Raw genomic sequence first — 22,949 nt, 5'->3', positions numbered from 1 at the left:
ATCTAGCAGGGCTAGGCTAACCTGAGCTACCTAATGAAACTTTGTCTCAGTAACAAAAATAGAAAACATTTGAGGACTTTAGCAATAAATTAACTCTGAATACAGCAGAAAATGTCAAGGCAAAAAAAGAAAAGATACGAAGAGGAAGAACACGAGGGGACATAAATGAAATCAGGGCCAAGGGTGCAGGGAGTGGCAAAGCAGCATTAAAGGAGATGACATAAATTCCCCACGCTGCTAAACGAAGTCAGATGTTACATTTAAGAAGCCCTCTTAGTTCCAAGCAGGAAAACAAAATAAATTTCATCTAAATACAATATAATAAAACTACTGAGAATCGAAGAAATAGAAAATCTTTACAAGTGGTTAGAGAGAACAAATACCGCTTTCAAAGGAATGACAATAAAATCTGGTGTGACTTTACAAGAGGAGCTCTGGCTGCTAAGTGCTCTGGAGCAGTATGCTGAGAACGCTGGAAGACACATCCAAGAGAGTGGACATAGCCAAGGTAGAACGATGGTGCTTTCAGGCAAAGGTTAAAGAAAGTCGGAAACAGCAGATCTCTGCTCAAAAACTGTAGGGGGCTTTTGGGACACCTAGGCCTGCAGGGAGGAGTGGGCGCCTCAGAGGAAGCAAATGTGGACAGCTCAAGAGAGTGGACAGTGTAAGCATCGTGACTGGACTTCGAGAGACTGCAGAGTGAATGTTTATAACACAAACCACAAAGCAGAGAAAGACGACTACACTGTTAATTTCCTTCTGTAATTCTGTCTCCTTTCTCTCCTCTCTCCTCCTCTCTCCCTTCTCTTTTCCCTCCCCTCCTTCCCTGTCCCTTCCTCTCTTCCTGACCTTTTTATCCTCTGGAGGCCAGAAGTTGATAATCAGGTGTGCTCTTTATTGCTCTCCACCTTATGTTTTGAGACGGGGGCTCTCACTGAACTTAGAGCTAACTAGTTGGCTAGAATGGCTGCTCATCCACTTCCTGAAGTCCTCCTATCTGTGCTTTGTAACACTGGCTTATGCTGCCATATTCAGCTTTTTTGCATGGGTGGTAGGGGTCAGGACTCAGGTCCTCTCCAAACAGCTACCAAACAGGGACCAAGTATTCAAACCCTTGAGAGACAGATGACATCTTATTCAAACCATCGCATTCCACTCTCTGGCCTCCATTGTCTTGTGGCCATGACAGAATGCAGAATGCATTTAGCCCAACTTCAGAAGTCCCTGTAGTCTTCCACAGTTTCAGCAACTTAAAAACAGCCCAAGTCTGTTCTTGAGGCTCATCTCTCAATTGTAATCCCTATAAAGTAATAAAGTAGATTATATGCTTTCAACATACAATGGTACAAAGTATATATCCTTATTCCAAAATAGAGGAATCAGATGCAATGAGGAAATACCGGACCAAATCAAGACTTCCTGTTCATGGTCTGGACTTGCCATGCATCTGTCTACCTGTTTGTCTGAAGAGTTATGCCTTTTGTCTCAGCAGGTTGACTGAGCTCCGCAGCTCAGCTCTGACCTGTAGCCTCATTCAGTGGCGAGCTGCAGTAGCCCCTCCAGCCACTTCTGCTGCCAGCCTTGCCTTGTTACCTTCTTGCCCAGAGTCCTTTGTATTCCTGTCTGATTTTAGATTTGGCTTTTTAGGCCTCTTTGAACTCCATAAAATTTCTTGCTTCTTATCACTTTTGAACTATTTACATGTGATATACAGATAGTTAGCTTTATCTGAGAGTTAAAATTAGTAATTAAAATTGGAAATAAACATCTGTTTGACTTGGCCAGAACTGTCAAATTGCTGTCAATTAGGCAAGAATTTCTGTCAATTGAACTGCTGTACCTTGTGAATTTATTGTGGAAAGACATAGATGTGTTCCTTTATGTTGCTTACATAGCATGCTTATAGCAATAGCTGAGTATTTACATAAAATCAGTAAAGATATGGAATGTTAAATGTTAACAGACTTGACACAGTTGACATGTTTGACAAATTGTATGTATCCCTCCTGTTCTCTTCGCTTATGATACTTCATTCTGACTACTTGGTGTGGACATGTATTCTAACTTGCTGATCTTTTGCTTTGTATGTCTAGTCTACTAGTAAGCTAGCTAGTACATTCATATTTTACTTTTTATCATTAAAATATGAGTTCTATGAGTGTAGCACTATCTATTGGAGGATGAGTAGCCTTTCAGGGGCCACATCCCTGAAGAAAACTGACTTTCTTTCCCACCAGTTGCCAGTAGTATCTAAACTAGGGCTAGGTTTCATCAGCCCCTTCTCCAGCCATGCTCAGACTTTGATTTTGTTCGTCTTGTGCTGATCTTGTGTGGTGCAGTCACAGCTGTTATGAGTTATGACTATGTACAGTGACCCTCTCATGTCTTACACCCACGCAGATGCTCTACCACTAAGTGCTCCCAGGAGGTTTGCAAAGAGCACATGAAGTTAGGAGGGAAGTGGCAGACGGAAAAAGGAGGAATTAGAGAGGCGAGGATAGGAGTAGATCCGGCAGACACATTATATGCTTGTATCAAATTATCAGACAATAAAAAGTTTAGAACTACATGAAATATTGATGGATCTTGAAAATGCAGTATTGGATTTAATAAAAAAATATGCTGCCTAACTAGAGTAAGTGCTGATACCAGAATATAAGAACAAATGTAATTCTGTGTTAAATCACACATTTGGATAAAACCATAGAAACATATCAAATGTCCAACTTAAAGTCAGCTTTCTCATAGACATGTATTTATGTTTGGGAGCACGATAGGATTAGAGTCTGTTTAAAAAAAAAGGTTTTCATCCCTGTCTTTTTACTTTGATAACAGATATTTGAAACATCTGTACTTTCAAAAACCAAAATCAATCAAACAAACAAAACAACCCCAAATACCCAAATTGTATGCACTTCTTTAAAACAGATTTTAGTATCCTTCAACTCTATAACCTTCTCTTTAGCTCTCCTTATAATGTTTTTCTAATTTGTAGAATTGGTGCTTCTTTGTGTGGTTAATTTTAGTCCATGTGTGTTCATACATCAGTCCAGCCAGTACAGCAAACTGTCTCTTTAGCTATTGGTGCTAGTTTTTAAACTCGGTTTTACTTGGTGTATTGAAGCCTCTACCTCCTTTCCACCAACTCCTTGACCCTGGGTAAGAGAAAGAAGGTTAGTGGGGAGAGGGGTGCAGATCCCTTTACTTCTCCCAGCTGTTTAGAATCACTGGGTTCTTTTGGGGGATACCAATTTCCATCAATAGCAAAGCAGCAAGCAGTCTCCTCCAAGCCGCTAAATTGAGATGTTTCTCTCTGTCCGCCACAATTAACCATTTGTATGTTAAGACATTTTATATTCTGGTCATTCTTAAATTCTTAAAAGATTGTTTTCCCTGATAGCCTACTGTTTTTAGGGAAGATATCTCTGAAATAGCCTGCACGTATCCAACCCTCCTTAAAGATACTTGGTAGGGAGTTAAATGGTCTTCAAAACAATAGGAAGAGGGTCCTGATAAGTGCTGTTAATAATGCTGATTTAATATTAATTCCTTGATATAGCTAATCCTTGAAGTTTCCCCCTCTTTTAATACTTTGAGCTGTTTAGAAGTGACCACTCAACTTTCTGAGAGTTAGTTGTCAGATCCATTTTAATGTCTGGCTGCTTCAAGTGTGAAGCTGACAAACAGCCCTTTGGCGAATTGAGAGGCTGCCTCCCAGTCAGCCAGCTGTCTTAAATAATCATCTACCGTCCAGTAATGGTTTATTTCAGCTGTAAGGACCACTGCACCTGAATCTATGGCTCCTATTTCAGAAGGCTCTGCACTAGCTATGGCTGCTTCAGAGAATGTGTCGCAGCTTCAATTATCATGACCTTGGTGACCTTTTTGCCTGCAGCACTTCTCACTAAGGCCTAGGTACGAGAATAAAGAGAATCCCCTTCCCCTTCAACAGAAGCCCCTGCCTGTTATAATTCAAAGCCTACATTTGGACCTTATGCTAGCCTTGAGATTGGTATGGAATTTGGAGCAAGTATTGTGAATGGTGCAAAAATACAGTCCTACATTTATATCCTAGTCCCTCCAGGCTGTATGTAACCAGTGGGCCAAGCTAGTAATATAAAGAGGAGACAGTGGCAGTGGTTGCCATGGTGTACACACACACACACACACACACACACACACACACACACACACACACACAGAGAGAGAGAGAGAGAGAACGAATTGTGTTCCTAATCCTGTCAGGGTTTGGTTTGAGATTGTATTAAGGTCTATTACTCCTTTTGAGATTTCAACTGAAAATCCCAAAACTCAGCACGTCCCTGAATTCCAGTTTTTGTTTCCCAGCATTGTACAGTTGCTTCAGTTTCTGCTTAGCTCGTTAACATCACAGCTGCTGCTCTCTGCTGTTTTCTTGGAGTCTTGCCTTGTGTATAAAAAGTAGTTGTCAGCAGCTCAGGAGAAGATTGAATGCAGATTTTTTTCAGGGGATGCTCATTTCTCTGTAGTATCCCCCACTTTCTGCAAGGCGTTGACTCTGGACTCTAATCTTTTTCAGTCATCCAGGAATGTTGGCTTTTTCTAGAGCTCAATGTATTGCATTCTGAATCCCAAATGTCTTCAGTGAAAATGCTAAGGTGAATGTGGGTCTGATGCTGCCATTCCCTTCACTCAGGAATTGTAGTTTCTCAGACATGCTTCTGCTGGTTGCTTTCCACTGCCTTTAAACAGTTTGTTTATATATTTTGTCTGGTTTTTATGGCTGTTTTTGGCAAGAAAAAGGCCAATTTTCGTTTAAGTCCCTTTTTTATGGCCTAAACTATTAAGTCTAAATACATATGCATGCATGCATGCATGGACCATTTACTCAAATTAAAACATGCTGGAAAGTCTGCAAAATTTCAGGTGATTTAAATCACTCGGGAGGTGGAGTGGTGCTGGGGAAATGCTCACTAAGTGAAGAGCTTGCTGCCAAGCCTGGTGGCCTGAGTTCAGTACCTGGGATCCACATGGTAGAAAGAAAGAACCAACTCTGGAAGTTCTGTGATCTCCATGTGAGCACCTAGTGTAGTGCACACCCCGTACCTCCACATCTTCACACCCCCACAAAATAGAGAGAACGCATATTTAGTTACTAATCAGGTGGAATTGAGTTAGAAACAAATTGCAAAGATAGCTGTATAATTCTGAAAATTTTGGGACTTCATATTATACTTCTGAATAATGTCAGAAAGGACATCTCAGAGAAAATTTGAAGAATGAGTAAATATGAATGTTTAAGAACTTTTGAGATACAGAAGACAAATTAAGATATCTTTTTGAACTTGCGAAACAAATGGTTAAGTCCAAGGAAGTTAATAGTAAAAATATATAGCTGTAAAGTAAAATAGTATTTTTCAAATAGATGAATAAAATTACCAGAATTTAGTAATATGAATGAAAGAAAAAAAAGAGGCAAAAGTATATGTCAGGGAAGAAATAGGGAATATTGTAGAGACGGTGGCAATATTGACAAGGTAGTGATAGAGTATGAAAATTAGCATTATGCCTCAGATTTGGACAACCAGAAGAAATCTAAAAAATTTAAAATATGCCTTCAGATTTACATCACAAGAGTTAAAGAAGCTTGAAGGGACTTTATAAGTATCTTGAAAAAATGTGAAACTAAAATATCTTTTTACAAAGAAGATTCTAAGTCAAGATGGTTGTACATTTGAATTTTTCTAAACTTGCAAAATAAAGATATCAAGCCTATAGAAACGTGTTCAGGAGCTGGAGAGATGGCTCAGAGGTTGAGAGCACTGACTGCTCTTCCAAAGGTCCTGAGTTCAAGTCCCAGCAACCACATGGTGGCTGACAACCATCTATAATGTGACCTAATGCCCTCTTCTGGTGGGCAGATGTACATGCAGGCAGAGCACTAGCACACTATAAATAAATAAATCTTTAAAAAAAAAAAAAGAAATATGTTCAAAGAGGAAAAAAAAGATATTTTATGATGTTACCTAATCTTAATGCCAAGACCTAACATGTAGGTCACAGGAAGGTCCTCTCTCAAACACTGATTAAAGTAGTCTAACCAAGCAGTAGTGAGTTAACTGTTATGGTTCATGAGGTAGTAATGTATCACAACCAGGTCAGATACCTTAATTAATTTTTTGTTGTTATTTTTATGTTTATTTTGGATGCTTAAAAGGGTTCAATAAAACCATGGTTTATATATTTTTTAAATACATAAAATTCAATGACTATTTTCCATGAAATGATTGTTACTATAGAATGTCAAAACTGCAAAGTTAAAAAAAAATGTCACAGGAAACACATTAATTGACATATAAAGAATGATCAGAATTACCCCAAATTTAATAGCAACCATAAGAAGCCAGAAGACTTCAGTATAAAATATTTTAAGCTCTAAAATAAGTAACTGTGAACCAAGAAACTAAAACCAACTAAAGAAATTTCAGGACTAACATACTATGCAGTGTGTGTGTATGTGTGTGTATTATATATGTGTGTGTATTATATGTGTATAATATTTTTAATATTGGAAAATTTATATATATAAGACTGAAAGGAGATGTAATCTTTAGTTTGTACTTTTGGTCTAATATTCTGTTTGAGTGGCTCAGACAGTTTAACGCGTGATTTGCTGTCCTTAAACATTCGTTATTATGGGAATAATTTATCAATATAGTTTCCACTGAAGGTTCATTCAAGATGTAATTTGTTTCCTTTTAGTTTTTGTTTCTAAGAGACGTTGGTATAGTTTTTATTTTGAAATTCCCCCCTTTCCTTGCTTGAATTATCTAGTCATATGATAGTGTTTGTGTTGGCTGTCTTGGTTAATGGATCAGGTCCAAGTTTCCTGTCGCGCTGCTCTTTCTCTTAAGCAGTTAAGAGATGAATCATCATGGCTTGAAGAGGAAGTGCCTAAATCCCTGGAAGCTGAAATCTCTTGTTAAACTCTTTTAATTTTATAATTCAGTTTTTTCTCTTTTTGTAGTTCTTACCCATTTTATGATTTCTCCTTTAATTTGTATTGTTTTAAAATATGAACAAGATAAACTTAGTAACATGTTCTGCTTTCATAAAGCTAAGCATGGCTAAACATTGAATATAGAATTGGTATGATTTACAGCATTATTACCTTTGCTGCATATACTAGTATTATTAAAGATATTTTCTGTTATCAGACAGACTAATTACAGAAAAATTATAATAATGTTTAGAATTTGCCTTAAAATATTTTAGGAAAAGCAATATGGAAGGAGAAATTAACAAGTTAAATTGGAAAACATTTCTGCTTTAGAGGCTTTTTAAAAAATATTTTTATCATCTAAAGAAAATTTGATATATTTTCTTCTCTTAATTGTGTAGAACGGAAAGATGCCGAGGGATGGGAGACTGTTCAGAGAGGACGGCCAGTTCGCTCCCGGTCGACAGCAGTGATGCCAAGAGTTTCACTAGTGACAGAAACCTTAAGGTCAAAGGATGACAGCGATAAGGAAAACGTATGCCTTTTACCTGAAGAAAGGGCACAGAAAGGGGAACTTGTGGAAGACAGATGTTCTACTGTGGACTCTCTGCGCAAAGACTCATTACACTCTTCTGACCATCCTCTCTCTGAGAGAACTCAGGTAATATATTCTGAAAATGCTCACTACTGTTTTCAGAGACATCTGTGTGTGCTGAAATGTCTGTTTTTCCACTTCACTCTTTTTTTCCCTTTTTTCTTTTTTCCTTTCCCCCCCTTTTTTTCTTTTTCCACTTCACTCTTAATTTTAAAATTTGAGATCTTAAGGAAAGTTTAAGAATAATGGTAAATCTACCCCCTACTTAGATTGACAAAATAACATTTACTATATTTTCTTTTTTTCTCTGTTGCATGTCTGTCTATACTATACTAAACACTTGAGATTAATATGCCAATAGCAAAGCCGTCTTTTTTTTTTTTACTGCAGCTTGTATCTTCTGAGAACACATGCATTATTTTATGTAGTTATATTATGAAATGAATTTAACATTTATATAATATCTCATATATAGTTAGCACTTACATTTTTCCTATTGTCTCAACTTTTTAGTATTATGTTAAAATTTTAAAGGCTTAAAAAATTGTTTCTAAGGATTACACTTATTAGTATTGCTGTGGTGCACCTGTGGAGGTCAGAGGACAGGCAGTTTATAGGTTTCTCCTTCTTCCATCTTGGTTTGCGATTTTTGAACTGAGGTCATCAGGTTGGCATTTTACCCACTGGACCATCTTGCCCTTTGTCTGTGGTTTAAAGGCAGGGTCTTCCTATGGAGCCCAGGCGGGTCTAGAACTTAACTATGCTCTTGCTTTAGCCCGTCAAGGGTTGGCATTGCATATGTCCTATCATGCCTGGCTGCTTTTGTTGTTTGCTTTTTCATTTTGAGATAGTCTTGCTGTGCAGCTCAAGCTGGCCTCCACTCTTGATCGTCTTTTCTCAGCTTCTTGAGCTCTGGGACTGCAAGAGTATGTTAGTATGCGTGGTCCCACTGATCATTTTTGTATATTATTTGTTTTCTGATTCAGGATATCATCTAGAATCTTGTAGTACATTTGGTTTTGTTTCTTTACTGTTTTTCGCTAGGGACAGTTCCTCATCTCAATTAGGTTTTCATGGCTTCAAGTGTCTGGAAGAACTCATTGCAGCTTTTTGTTTTGTTTTTTTGTAAAGAGTGTTATTTGTTTATTCATTCTTTGTCTATAGTTCAGTTTGTTTTATTCCTTCATACAGAAATAAAGTGATTGTACTTAATGTCGCAATGATTGTAGTTTGAGAAAGTTTGTTATTAATCAGCTCAGATGGTGTTCTCGTGCTTCATTGGGATTTAGTATTATTAAAAAATGACATTGAGATATTGAAACTGTTTTTCTCTGTCTACAACTAACAATGTTAAGTATCTTTCTTGAAGTTAAGGTTCCCATTATTTTTCTCTTTGACTTATGAATTAATGTGCTTTTAAGATATTTATATAAAATTTCTCATTCATTTGATATAATTGTTATGTAAAGTGAATAATGACATATTCTTTGTTATCAAAAGAAAGGATCTAAATAAATCACTCATAAAATAGTTGTAATATTTTCAGTTTAGAATGATACTTACTGTTTAAATTAATGTTTATCCAAAAGATATTTTCCCCTTTGGAAATAACCCTTAACTTCCTGATCTTGCTTTTTTCTTTTTACTTTTTTTAGTGTTCGTGAGTGAATCTAGGGGCATGCACATGCTAGGCGAGTGCTTTACCATTTAGTTGCACTTTTTAAAACCTTTTTTGTAGCCCAGGCTGATTTTGAACTTGTGATCCTCTTCTCTGCCTCCTGAGTATCTGGAACCACAGGTCTGCCCTGTCAAGTCTGGCCCTGACAAGGCTCTAGTATTGCAACCTTCTTTACTGTATATGTGTTTTATGTCTTTGTAAGACTGCAAACTTTTTCAAGGTGATACCTTATATAGTGTTCTAATTTGAGACAATATGTAAGAGCCCTAGACATGTAAAAAGTAGTCAGTATATACTTATTGGATGTAACTTTAAGAAACTTGAATGTTTGGAGATAGTTAGTGAAGAGATCTCCCTCCTTTTCTCCTTTCCTTCCTCTTTATATTTGTTAGTTTGTTTTCCATCCTGGTGATATCCCCATCCCTACTTACCTCCCAGTCCCACTTTCCTCTCCCCCCATTTCCCCTCCCTCTTCCTCAGAAAAGGGGAGCCTCCCTCTCCACCTACCCAGCTCATCAAGTTGCATCAGGACTGAGCATGTCCTCTTCCCCTGTGGCCTGGAGAGGCAGTCCTGACAGGGGGAAGTAATCGAAAAGCAGGCAAGAGAGTCCATGCCAGAGAGAGCCCTCACCCCCTCCAGCAGAGGACCACACAAAGCCTGAGCTACCCATTGGCTACATCTTTGAAGGGGCCTAGGTCCAGTTGATTCTCTTTTTCCGTCTCTCATTTCCTCCCTCCTTTTCTTCTTCCTTCCTTCCTTCTTCTCTTCATCCTTCCTATCTTCTTACTTCCTTCTCTTTCTGCTTTTTATTTTTAAACTGGGTCACTACATAGCCGCAGTGGGCCTGGAACTTACTATGAACCAAGCTACCCTGGATCTGAGAGGTTCACTTGCCTTTGTCTGCTAGTGTTGGGATCAAAAGTGTAGGGCACCATGCCCAGCTCTTGCTGCTTTTGAGATAGGGTCTCACACTGTAACCTCTGATCCTCACGCTCTTCCTGCCTCTACCTCTCCAGTGCTGGGATTCTAAGCACTTATCACTGTGCCTGGGAAGAAATCACTTTTTAATTTTACCTATGATTGGAAATTTTATTGATGGTATTAAAATTAATGCTATTTTTGTGTGTTGAAATAAATATATTTGATTCTTGAGATTTTAAGAGTAGTCCATACAAAGAATGTTTGAGTAATTCATGTATTTGCTGTAATGTTTCAGTGTGAGAGCTTAGTTCTGATGGATGGCAAAGTGATAACAGTATTCATATTCTTCACTGTTACTCGAAAAAAGGAATTAGGGTATCTGTATTTTTTCTCAATTTTATTTTATGGTTTAGCTTTAATTTCTTTGATAAATGATACTGAGTTTTTAATAAACAGCCAACTTTACACTAAACATGAGTAATGCTAATGTAAATATTGTCAAGAATATTACAAACCATAATAACTGACAGGTTAATAGTGATGATAGCACTTTAAACAGTGTGGTGCAATTTAAATGATATTTATGTTTAAATCAAAACTTTGCATGCTAAGTTCTGACCAATAGTAGGATGCCTAGAGAGCTCTTGAGACTTGACCAACTTTGATACTTTTAGAAACAGTTCATAAAACTGGAGCTTTATGGACCCTGCAGTGTTTGTCAGTGTTTATTTAGAAGTGATATGAGTATTAAATTCACAGTTTTAGGGTTTTTTTTTTTACCTGAAGTATAATTGGAACACAAAGCACCATTTTTTATCTGTTTGAGTGTAAAAATAAACTTGCTTATATTTACTAAATTAGATTTTTAAAATAGATATATAAGCTGGGTGTGGTTGTTCATGCATTTAATCCTAGCACTCAGGAGGGGGAGGCAGGCAGATCGCTGTGAGTTCAAGGCTAGCCTGGTCTACAAAGTGAGTCCAGGACAGCCAAGGCTACACAGAGAAACCCTGTCTCTAAAAAAAAAAGAAAAGAAAAGAAAAGACATGTAGGTGGTCTGAGCCAATGCTACTGTCCTTCTGTGTTTTCACATTCTGTTGGTTGTGTATGAATTATTCTTGAGGGTGATGTGGAACATCAGATCTAAAGCTTATGAGCTGCCTGAGGAGATGCACTGGTGTTATAGATGTGTCCTCTTAGCTCAACCTTTTTTAAAAAGACTGTTATAGGGTGTTTTTTTTTAATTTTTCAAAAACTAGTAAGGTCACGTTTAAAAGAAGACAAGTTTGATAAATTTGAATAAACTACCCCAAAATATATTTTAGTAAGAAATGGTTTCAGAATATTTTCGGGATGCTGACTCTTCTCATTTGATACTAGATAGTTCACAAAAGATTGTATGATACCTTTGGTTTAATGAGTGCAGTAGTCAGCATTATGCATGTGAGTAGATTTCCTTGTGAGATATATGAAATACTTATTAAAAACCAGCCTACTGGAGCTGCTGAGATGACTTAGTACGTACGGCTTCTTGCTTCCAAGCCCAGTGACCTGGGTTTAATACCCAGAACCTACATAGTGAAAGTAGAGAATCTACACATGCAAGTTATCCTCTGATCACATGATCTCAGTGACACGTGTGTACATGTGTACATACACAGAGAGGTGCATAATAAATAAATGTTAAAAATAAATAAAAACTGATAAGAGGAAATGTTGAAATTTATAAAGCATCATTTTAGAGAGTACCGAAAGTGATGCTCAACACATAGTAGGCATGCAGATAGACTTCCTGTGGCTGAAGGGTTTCTTCTTTTCTTTTGCTTCACACACACACACACACACACACACACACACACACACACACACACACTGAGAGAGGCAGAGACAGAGAGACAGACAGAGAAAGAAGTTTTCTGTTAGAAAGATAACTGCTGCTTCTCAGTTGATAGGTTAAGCAGAACTAGCTCTGACAGAACCTAATACTTGGTACATTTGAAATGCACCCTTGGTTTATTCTAAAAGTGTGTATTTTTAGTTCGCAGTGAGTATATTGGATGATGTCAAGAATTCTGGTAGTGTTCAAGACAGTTCAGTGCATACTTCTGAAACACCAGACGTTCACAGTGATGCAGTATGTGTTGCCATTACTCAACCAGCCACCACTGCTTTACCAGCAGACAAAGACAAGGTTCCAGTAGAGAAAGCAGGAGTGGCGACTGAGACGGACCCTTCAGATATTTCAAATGTGAGTGCTGCTGACTTGGTAAGAACAACTTAACAGAATTCCATTTGAGTATATTAAAAGGTATAATTTTAAGTCATAGTCATCTCTACTGTAACTTTATACTTTACAAGACAGGTTTTATAAAGCATTTTATATGTCATTTCATTTTAATATTTTTTATAGTAAGGTTCTCATATAGTTAAGATTCTTATTAATTTCTAGAGGATGAAAAAGATAATATAACAATTAAAAACAGAATCACTTTGTATATAGTTTGATCCAAAATATTTTATCAAACTAGCATTCACAAAAAATAAGTCGGAAAGGAAAAGAACATGAATTCTGTAACAGTAAAAACTTTTTTTCCCTTCGACATCTGGTTTTCCCATTGATGAGAAAGGATGCCTGCTAATCTTCTTTTTTTTTTTGCTTTTTTTTTTCCCTTCCTTTAAATCAAGATTTCTTGTCATCTAGGCTGGCCTTGAGTTAGCTATGTAGCTGAGGATGACATGGAACTCCTGATTCTCTGTTTACACCTGCCAAGTTCTAGGATTGCAAGAGTGGGTCTCCAGAACCAGCTGGAGTTGATCTTAAGATGAAATTTATTTGTCTTTAGTCCCAAATCTCTGAAAATACATTGATTATCTATAGTTTTATGTTTTGTATGATTACTTAATTTCTTCTCATCTATTCCTGTTGCTCATTTTAATATTAATGCACCTCAATGTGGGCTAATTCAAAGTGTCACTTAACTAGCTGCTTAAGTAACTTTTAAAGAAAATGGACACATATGTAAATGAGATATGTCATGATTCAAATTTTATTTTTTAGCGTTTCCTTTTGAATGTATATATATGGCTTATGAACATACATATTTTAACTTTTCCCTTTGTATAAGTGTTGGCTTTGTTTTTTAACAATTAGACTTTATTATACAATCCAACAATCCTATACAAAAAAAGAAAAAGGTTAAAGGGAAACAAGAGTAAACCTTCTGGTATCTGTTTCACGGGATGGATCCCCAGGTGTCTCTGGCCTGCACGCTGCTCTGGCTTGTAAGCTGGTCTCTCCCCAAATCCACGTGTGATCCTGCTCCAAAAGATGTAGTCTTCTCCTCTCTGCTTCGCCTGCATCTCCCTCTGGCGTGCAATGGCCGGTCTGAGTCAGGATCCCTGCCCCTATCCATGTTTGATTAGAAAACACAATAGCCTGGCTGGAGTTCCCGGTCTACTTCCTGAATTTCAGACCCAAGATGGCTCCATTTAGTCTATCCGTGGTGTTTCCAAGGACAAAGCCTGCCAAGAATGCTTTCACCTAAAACAAAACTTAAGTCCTTCCCACATCTAAGTATGCATATGATACATGTATGCATATGGTATGGGCGTGCATGCACATACATGTGGAGGCCAGTAGTGGGTGTCAGTGTGTCTTCCTCTTTTGCTGTGCTCCTGAAGTGAGACAGGAAGGCTTCCTAACCCTGGACCTCCCAGGGCGGTAGGGTGACTAGACAGGGGACTCCAGGGACCTGCCTGTTCCTGTCACTCCCCTGCTCCCCTCCACCTCTACTTCCAGAGTACAGATGTGTGCTGCTGTGCCTGAGTTTTGTGTGTGCTGGACACTTCAGGTCAGATCCTCATGCTTGAGCTTTACCAAATAAGCCAGCTACTGCGTCCCTCATTTTCTTTTTTAAAGGCAGTTGTATAAAATAGTTTTTTTAATTTAATAACTTAGTATATCTGCAAGTGGTATTAGGTAAAATCCTACAGCTAAAAGAGATAAGCACAGTAAATATAGTAGTAAATTGATATGGGATATTTAAGTGAAGAAAAAGAAATGAATGTGATAGCAATAACAAAAATCATGTTTAGGTTCCTTTAATAAGGTTATATAAGTTTTTCTTGTGTCGTCAAGTAATGGACTTAAAAAAGGATATAAGTCAGACCAAGTGAGTAGTTTCTTTAACATAAAGTGTAAAGTTTGTCATATTTATTCTTCTTGTTTCTGCAACTAGAAAGCATATTAAGTTGTTTACCCTGTGATTTGATTGTGGGTGGACACTTTCCTGGGTTGCTTTAGATTAGTGTCCCATGTAGTTTCTTAAGTTGGTAGTAAGAGATTTCTTGTAATGATGAGAAAACTAGTTTTAAATTTGTTTCTCAGTGTGACATAGTCATAGGGCTATTTAAAATAAAACAAAACCCAAATTACTTGCTGTTCACCTGCTTTACAGAGCTATTACCAAAAACTGACTGGAATGTTTCTGAGAAATAAGACACTTGTTCCACATGTGTGGGGCCCTGAGTTTAGGGTTAGTGTTGAAAAGTTGACCTTTTCTACAGAGATACCTGAGGCTTGGAAAGATTGTAAGAGCCAGAGGAGGTCAGTAACATCAAGAAAACAGAATTCTCCCCAATACCACGAGCCAGCTGCACATAATGCACTCACAGCAGCTGCTCAGTGCGCATGAGACTGTCTCACCTCTAGCTAGTCTAAAACCCCAGCACAGGCTGGGGCAGGGGATGACGTGAAATCCAACTGCTATCTTAGGAGCTATGGCATATGGTAGCCTCTAGGAGAGGGGGAGTCAGCCCTTTTTAAAAGATGTGATTGTATTTCTTCAATGAAGTCAAACACTTATTAGGACAGGCCCTGTTCCCAAGACTTGCTGGGCAACACAAATTCAACTTCCTGGTGAAAGAAAAAGAAGAAGAAATCCCAACTTAGGTGTGAAGGGATGGGAAAATGTCAATGGGAATTGCAAATGCTTTATGAAATTCTCAAAGAATTAATAAAATATATATTATATATGTGCAGTCAAATGTCATAATAAAGCCCATTATTATGCCTAATGAATATATGCTAATAAAGTAATTTGAAAAGAAGCCAACCTTTGCTAACATTACCACCACCACCACCACCATTATCATAATATGCTGTTATAAACCTATCTTCTATTGCATTTTCAAAATTTTTTAAAAAGACATTTAAAATAACAGTAAATAATTTCTCATCACCTGATACAAAGTTGTATATGAATGACTGAATCATTAATAAACTCTGGTACAGGCTTCGAATTTTCTGATGGTCACAAATAGAAATATATTCCAGGAATTATGAAATTGACTGAGAAAATAAAGAAACAATAGATTTATATTCTAACCTACTTTTTACAAAGACACCCCCCCCACATTTGGAAATTAGGTATCGCTTTTATGTTTGTGTGTCACATTAGTGACGGCTATTTTCTGTAGGACTTTCAGGCTTCTAGGAAGAGAGTATGGTGCACATTATAGTCTTTAAACTTCCTAACTCATCCTATTCCTGGGGGACAGTCTTTAGCTTCTATGTGTTTTGAATGAGGAGGGGAAGCCTGAAAAATAGAGATGCATAGATTCTACTCTCAAGTTACTTATAACCTGGGCTTTAAGCATTTGCAGTTTGAAATACTTTTATTGAGTTATAATTTATTTTTACTAGTCTTTGCATACTTAGTGAATACAAATTGATGAAGTTTAATTTGTGCTTGTACCTTTGAAAGCATCACTATAACCAAGATCCTGAACACAGTGAGTGCTGCGCAAAGTTCCTACACTCCTCTCCACAACCTTCCTTCCAGGCCTGCCTTCCCCTTCTTCCTCTTTCCCTGTATCCTCTTCTCCTGTCTTTCACAATGTTGAAGTTTGTGTTTTCAGAGGGTGTATAAATGTAGTCATATATTCTTTGTTTGGCATCTTTCAACAGCATAATTGTTTCTAGATTCATCCATGAAGTGTGCTTAATAGTCTGTTGTTTTTCATCTTTAGAAATAACTTGTTTAGTACACACAGCACACTGTTTGTTCATTCATTTGCTTATAGACATCTGAGTTGCTTCTAGTTTTTATTTTTTGAGACAGGGTCTCTCTAGCCTTGGTTGTCCTGGAACTCATTCTGTGGACCCACCTACTTCTGCCTCCCAAGTGCTGGGATTAACAGCATGAGCCATCAATGCCTGGCTTGTGTAGACCTCTTTCTTCCTCCCTTCCCTCTTTCCCTCCCTCCCTTTCTTCCCTCCCTTCCTTTCTTCCCTTTCTTCTTCCCTCCCTCCCTGCCTCCCTCCCTCTCTGTCTCTCTTTCTTTTTTTGAGGGCTGATACAGAATTTGTTGAATTAATTTTTTCTATTTACAATTGAGATCACATCTACATACTATTTTGCTAGTCCACATGGCTACATTGCCTCTAATGAGTTAAAGACTTACGTTCAGTCACACAGAAACTCACACGCTTACACTAATTGCTTTAAAACAGTAGTGCATACATTATAGTCCTCCTATAAAGCAGCTTTGAGTAAAAACCACTAGTTTCAAAGATCAGTCTCTGATTTTGAAGATGAACAAAGACATACACTGTATGATTCTAAAATCTATGTTAGCCATTTTGTACAACTGCTATGTTATTGTACTACAGTATATTTTCTGTAAAAGGACACTGGCGAGGGAGGGGCACCAGACAGTTGGCGTCTCCCTCACACCCCCAAACCTTTGGCCAAGAGTTCTCATTGAAGATGAAAAAGACCCAGTGATACTCCAACACTGTCACATCACGCCTCGGAAGCGACAGAAGCAGGCCCACGCCCTCCTTTGGCTCTACCACACTAGGGAAACTTGTTAGTGGTTCCGAGAGTAAGACCATAGAGGTCGGAGGGGCTGGCCAGGCTGCCATTACAACTTCTGGCAGTCTCTCTGCAGCAACTAAGAGGAACACTCTGGTTTTTTGTTTCTTGTTTTGAACCAATCTGTATTTTCCCAGTCTGAATAGTTATGAATTCCACAACAGTGCAACTGTCTCTGTACTTACCAATAGCATGGCTGGCAGCATCGGGTTTGGTCCTGTTGTAGGTCTTAACATGCTTTCTTAATGCTGTGATCAACCTCATTCTCCACCTTTTCTCTGTACACATATCCCAAAACCACAACAACTTCTGTGACAGAAACCAAGACCAGGATGAAGACAACATGGTGAGTCCACAGCGACTCTCCCAGATTGTAGCACAGCAGCCAATTAGGCCAATAATGGAAAGCAAGGCTCCTACAGCTATAATCACCACAGCAGGGAAGAGTGTGTACACATCCTCAGAGAAGTCATCATAGTCGTAGTAAGTGATGAAGACATAGGCTCCCACATAGCAGAGAATGCCAGATGCCCCCAGAAGATGAGGTTGAGGAAGACCAGCATGGTTTTGGAGGAGGTGATGCTGCACTGGCCCATGCCTGCTGGGTGATTGGAGCAGCACACACTGAGGAGGCAATGGTGGCAGTGGCTCTGCTGAGAACTGCTGAGCATGAGCTGTTTTTCATCAGACAACTAGACACAACCAGATGTCATCCTTCATCCCCCACCTCTGCACCCTGCTATGCACTGCCCCCCTTATGTAGATTTCTTAGTTTGCAGTACTAAGCCTTGAACCCAGGTCCTTGTACATTTTAGGCAAGTGTTCTGCCACTGAGCAATATCCTTAGACCTATGCATCTGTGTGTGAATATGTGTTTTTATTTCACTTGGGAAAATAACTAGTTCAATTTTGTTGATAATATTTTCATGTCTCCTGTAGTCATACTTACTTTCTGTCTTCATGCTCCATTCCATTCTATTGTATGAATATGTGATACTATACTTTTCTGTTCTTCAGTTGTACATTTAGGTTGTTTTTATTGTGTGCCTCTTAGCTATTATGAGTAACTCTATTCAAGTATCTGCATACACATTTTGTGCCTCTATGTTCTTTAAAAATTTCTCCTGTATATGTATATAGGAATTACAAATCTGATGAGCCTTGTAAACTGTATGCTTAACTGTATGAGGAGCCATCAGACTGGGTTCTAAAGAAGTAGCGCAGGTTTTTCTGGTTGTTTTTGTGTAGTTGCTGTTGTTCTTAGTTCTCTTTTTACAGCTGAGGCTTTGCCTTATAGGTTTTAAGAGACTGGCATTCATCATAAGTTATTCCTTTATGAAATGACTTTCTTTGTTCTTCGTGGTAATTTTTGCTCTGAAATCGGGCTTTGATTTAACTTTTATTTTTTTCTGAAATTAAAATATAATTGCATCATTTCCTACTTTACTCCTTTACCCCTTACACCCCTTCCCAGCCATTCCCTACTTCTCCCTATCTCAGGGTTTTGTGTTGTGTGGGTTTTTGTTTGTTTCTTTTGTCTTTATTACTTTTTTATTTACTTTTTACTTTTAATTTACATCTTTTAAGTTTCTTATGAGAAACGTAATTGGGTGTTGCTTTTGATGTAGTTTGACAGACTCTGATGTTTAGACTATTTACATGTAATATGATTTGCTTACAATTATCCACTTAGTATTTGTTTTTCCTTTGACTCGTGTGTATATGTTTCTTTTGCTTTTTAAAATTCTGTTTTATATCTCTGTTGGTTTATTAAACATAAATCTTCATTTTGTTGTTTTAATATTTGCTTTAGGGTTATAGTATAAATCCTGACTTATTCAGAGGACTTATTAACAGATAATTCTCAGGCATATTGTTTAATTAATCATTTAAGTTACAAAAGCCTGTTCAAAATATAAAATCACCTTTGTAGCCTGTATTTTTAAAATCTTTCTATCATAGCATACTATCTTTGTTTCACTTTCAAAGAAAAAATTTGATCTGCAACTGTTCTAAATTGGGCGTTGGGTGAAATTCCCACTTTGCTGTGGATAATACCTCTTATTTATATAACTTCACAGTTTGTCATTCAGAGCAGTCTGGTAAAGAAGGTCAGACAATGGATTGTTGTTGGATTTCATGGAGCAATAAATAAGCCCTTGGCTTCATGCACCTTGTAAGTTATACTGTCAATGAGTGCTTCGGCCTCTACTGGATCCAGGTTTTCTTATCCTAGGTATAATGTGTATCTATATATGTGTGTGTGTGTGTGTGTGTGTGTGTGTATGTAATATGTGTATATTATATATAACAAATATGTTTATATACATTATAAATATATGTATATATTATTAGTTTATAATTATCATAGAGAGAAAATATTCATTAATGTTTCATGATTGTGCCTTTTTTTTTTCAATGTAACAGTCCATGGCAGAAGTCCTCGCTAAAAAAGAAGAGCTAGCAGATCGACTAGAAAAGGCCAATGAAGAAGCCATTGCGAGTGCCATTGCTGAAGAGGAACAGTTAACTAGAGAAATTGAAGCTGAAGAAAACAATGAGATTAACATCGAGACTGACAATGACAGTGACTTTTCTGTGAGCTTTTTAGTATTTTTAAATCTTTAATAATAGTAAAATTTATTGTAGTGGTTTAGATAGTAAGCAATAGCAAATCTTTCTTTTAATATTACTTATTACAAAGTATTTTCATATATGATGCAGTTGATAAGTAGGAAGTTGTCACTTTCATTTTACAAGTCAAGAAATTGTGTCTATCAGAAAATAAGAACCTGCTATTCCTTTAGACTGTAAGTTCTAGGGACTGAAAAAGATATTACTTGTGTTTTGTCCTACTAATAAATAGTAAATGGTGCATTCTTTGTTGCTAAGTACTCAGGGTATGCATGTTAATGGAGGAGATTTTTTTGAATAAAACAACCATAGGTTTACATTTCATATGTTCTATTAATTCCTACCAGATAAGCTTGAATTCCATTGTATGCTTTGTATAAGACTAGTTTACTTGTTTTGAAATATAACTCATTTGTTCTTGGTAATGGCTAATGAACTCTTATAATACATGATCTGGGCATTTTATCTTGGTAGTTATGACTATATAAGGCATGTGGTTTTGTTTTTCTTTGCTTGGTTCAGGGACATTTATTAGAAGTCAATAAGAATTTCATTCATAGTTATTTTAAAAATTTATAATATCATGTGCAAAAATAAGTTTTCTGTTTTATTTTCAATCACGTTCTAGGCCAGCATGGGCAGTGGGAGTCTTTCTTTCTGTGGCATGTCTCTGGACTGGAATGATGTTCTTGCAGATTACGAAGGTATTGTATTGCTAGTGTGTCTTTGAGTATTTGGTTTGTAGGAACAGTGGGATATACTAGATCATCTTAGATGCAGTTTTTAGGTAAAATAACTTTAGGTAGAAATGCTTTTAGAAGTCTTGTTTCGGTGGAGATAGCTCAGTCAATGAAGGGCTTGCCTTACAAGTATGAGGGTCGGAGGTCAGCCCCCAGCTCCTAAGTACATACGCCAGGCATGGTTCTGTGTGCAGCTGTACCCAGTACTGGGAAATGGAACCAGGTGTCTCTCTGCTGCTTGCTGGCCAGGCAGCATAACTCATTGGTGAACTCCAGGACAGTGAGTGATCCTGTATCAAAGGAAGTGGACAGGGTTTCTGAGGATGACACCCAAGATTGTCCTCCAGTTCCCACATACATGTACATGTACACACATGCATATTTCAGAAAAATTCTCAAGTTAGCTTTAAAGAAGTATATGGCTAAATAGTAACTGGCTTTCAATGACATTTTCCCCTGTTAGCTCGTGAATCGTGGCGTCAAAATACATCCTGGGGGGATATTGTCGAAGAAGAGCCAGCTAGACTTCCAGGGCATGGAATTCACATGCATGAAAAACTTTCTTCACCGTCTCGTAAAAGGTCTGTCCTTTGAGGATTCATTTGAAATGATTGACAGTAAGAAATCCTAATTATTACCTGAAGTTGTTCCCTTATTATCTTTAGCATTTTATATCAGGGCATTCTGTAGTGCTTGTCTATTGAAATTGAGAAGCACTGGACAGAAACACATCTTGTATACATTGAGACTTTTGAAGTTTAAAGATCCCTGGTTTTAGCCTTATCATATGAACACGTCTGTTTCTTCTTCATTTGTGTGTATTAATAGGACTATTGCAGAATCTAAGAAGAAATATGAAGAGAAACACATGAAAGCTCAACAGTTACGGGAAAAGCTACGTGAAGAGAAGACACTGAAGCTTCAAAAGTTGTTAGAAAGGGTGAGCTTTTATATTTTTAAAAATAAAATGATAACCATAAGTTAGTTGGTTGTTTTCCAGTAGATTTTTTTTTGTTCTGAGACTAAAAGGCATAAAAATAAATGTCATAGGAAATAGAGACAGTTCTATTTAATGGATTCCAGAAGGTTAACTTTTTTTTTTTTAAGAGAATTTGTCCTTACTAAACTAACCTATCTAAAATGTGGATATTTTATAAGTTTTTTTAAAGGTATACTTTGTCTTTTGCCGTTTTCATTGGGAGATTTCTTTGGGTAGGCCTGTCCAAAATACAGAACTACTTGCTTAGGAGAGTTTTAAGTTAAAATTACTAGGCTTATTACTAGCCCTGCTTGTGGGGCTAGCCCTGGTTCCTGTTTGCTACTGTGAGTGTGGCTGTGGCCATCTCCCTTAGCCACAGAGGTATAAGATAACGTCCTCAGTTGTCACTGGGTACACATATGCAGTAGATGAATGGCCACCTACTGCCACATGTGTACTCAAATCAGATTCCATAGCTGTGTGTGCCACTTGCCCTAACCCTAGCCCCCACCATTTCCTGCCCTGGCCCTTACTTGCTAGCACATGCACTACTTAGCACACATGCTATTGAGGAGGCTGGCATCCTGCTCGGGCACTGCGCATTCCTATAGAAACTTTTGTCCTAGTAAACACTGCTAGTTATTGATGTTATTCACCCCAGCGCTCAGACGGCTGTGCTGCTGCGGAGCTCTGGACCCAATGTGTGTACTCCATGCTTTATGGCTCAATATATGTTTGTATTTGTTTATCCCCATTAGTATTTCTGTATCCTGCTTCCTGGGTGATGATCTTCTCCTACTGAAGCCAGGCAAATTGGCTTCTTAAAAAAAATAAGGTGGACGTAGTGACGCACGCCTTTAATCCTAGCACTCAGGAGGCAGAGGCAGGCAGATCGATGAGAGTTCAAGGCCAGCCTGGTCTACAAAGTAAGTCCAGGACAGTCAAGGCTACACAGAGAAACCATGTCTCAAAAATCAAACCGAAAAAAAGAAAGAAAGAAAAGAACAGAACAGATACCACTGCAGAGCCAAAAGGAACCTCCGAATGAGGAAAACTTAACTGCATCATAGTAACATAATAAAACCCCAGCAATGGACTCAACCCCTTGGAAATCTACAAGTTTTTGACAAACTATTCAAAATAGTTTTTCTGTGGATGTTCACTGAGTTGCAAGAGAGCACAAATAATTTAACAAAACATCACAAGGATAGGATAAAAGTGAGATAGAAGCCGTAATAGAGAAGCATGTAGACATTTTGGAGCTTTAGAATAGTGTATCTGAGGCTATTCTGGTTGAGGATGACTCTGCTAGCGTGGCTGGGCAGCTGAGCAGGGAGTTTTCTTTCCAGCTGGAGTCAGACCCTTACTGTCAGGCTAAGTACACTTTCTGCCCCAGTGGCTCATCATTCCCAGTTAAGAAGGACAGTGTTGTCATTGAAATCTCATGACTATAAGCCCTTTTTTGAAGTTTAAATAAGAAAGCCTCCTGTGACAGCTGAAAATTTTATACAATGCCATTGGCTTCATGAATACACTAATAGACA

General features: G+C 37.8%; 1 protein-coding gene and 1 pseudogene across 4 annotated transcripts in view; one reads left to right on the top strand and one right to left on the bottom strand.

Moving 5' to 3' along the window:
* The window catches only part of SCAPER (S-phase cyclin A associated protein in the ER), a 324,408-nt gene that overhangs the window by 52,309 nt on the left and 249,150 nt on the right, over positions 1–22,949 (top strand). For 2 of the 3 annotated variants that reach the window (XM_084782517.1, XM_084782518.1), the window contains exons 9-14: positions 7,381–7,640; positions 12,213–12,440; positions 19,480–19,650; positions 20,315–20,390; positions 20,890–21,007; positions 21,255–21,366. In XM_084782517.1, the coding sequence (XP_084638643.1) occupies positions 7,381–7,640; positions 12,213–12,440; positions 19,480–19,650; positions 20,315–20,390; positions 20,890–21,007; positions 21,255–21,366 (965 nt within the window). The remainder of the gene's footprint in view (positions 1–7,380; positions 7,641–12,212; positions 12,441–19,479; positions 19,651–20,314; positions 20,391–20,889; positions 21,008–21,254; positions 21,367–22,949) is intronic. The other variant, XM_084782519.1, reaches the window with a different exon arrangement.
* On the bottom strand, positions 16,792–17,670 carry LOC311597787 (tetraspanin-3-like; annotated as a pseudogene). Its single transcript has one exon. The product of its transcript is annotated as a tetraspanin-3-like (transcript).

Source organism: Acomys minous (assembly GCF_964271855.1).
Source record: "Acomys minous genome assembly, chromosome: 5".
Classification (NCBI taxonomy): Eukaryota; Metazoa; Chordata; class Mammalia; order Rodentia; family Muridae; genus Acomys; species Acomys minous.
The sequence above is the reverse complement of the archived record's forward strand: the minus strand, read 5'-3'. Positions and strand labels throughout refer to the sequence as shown.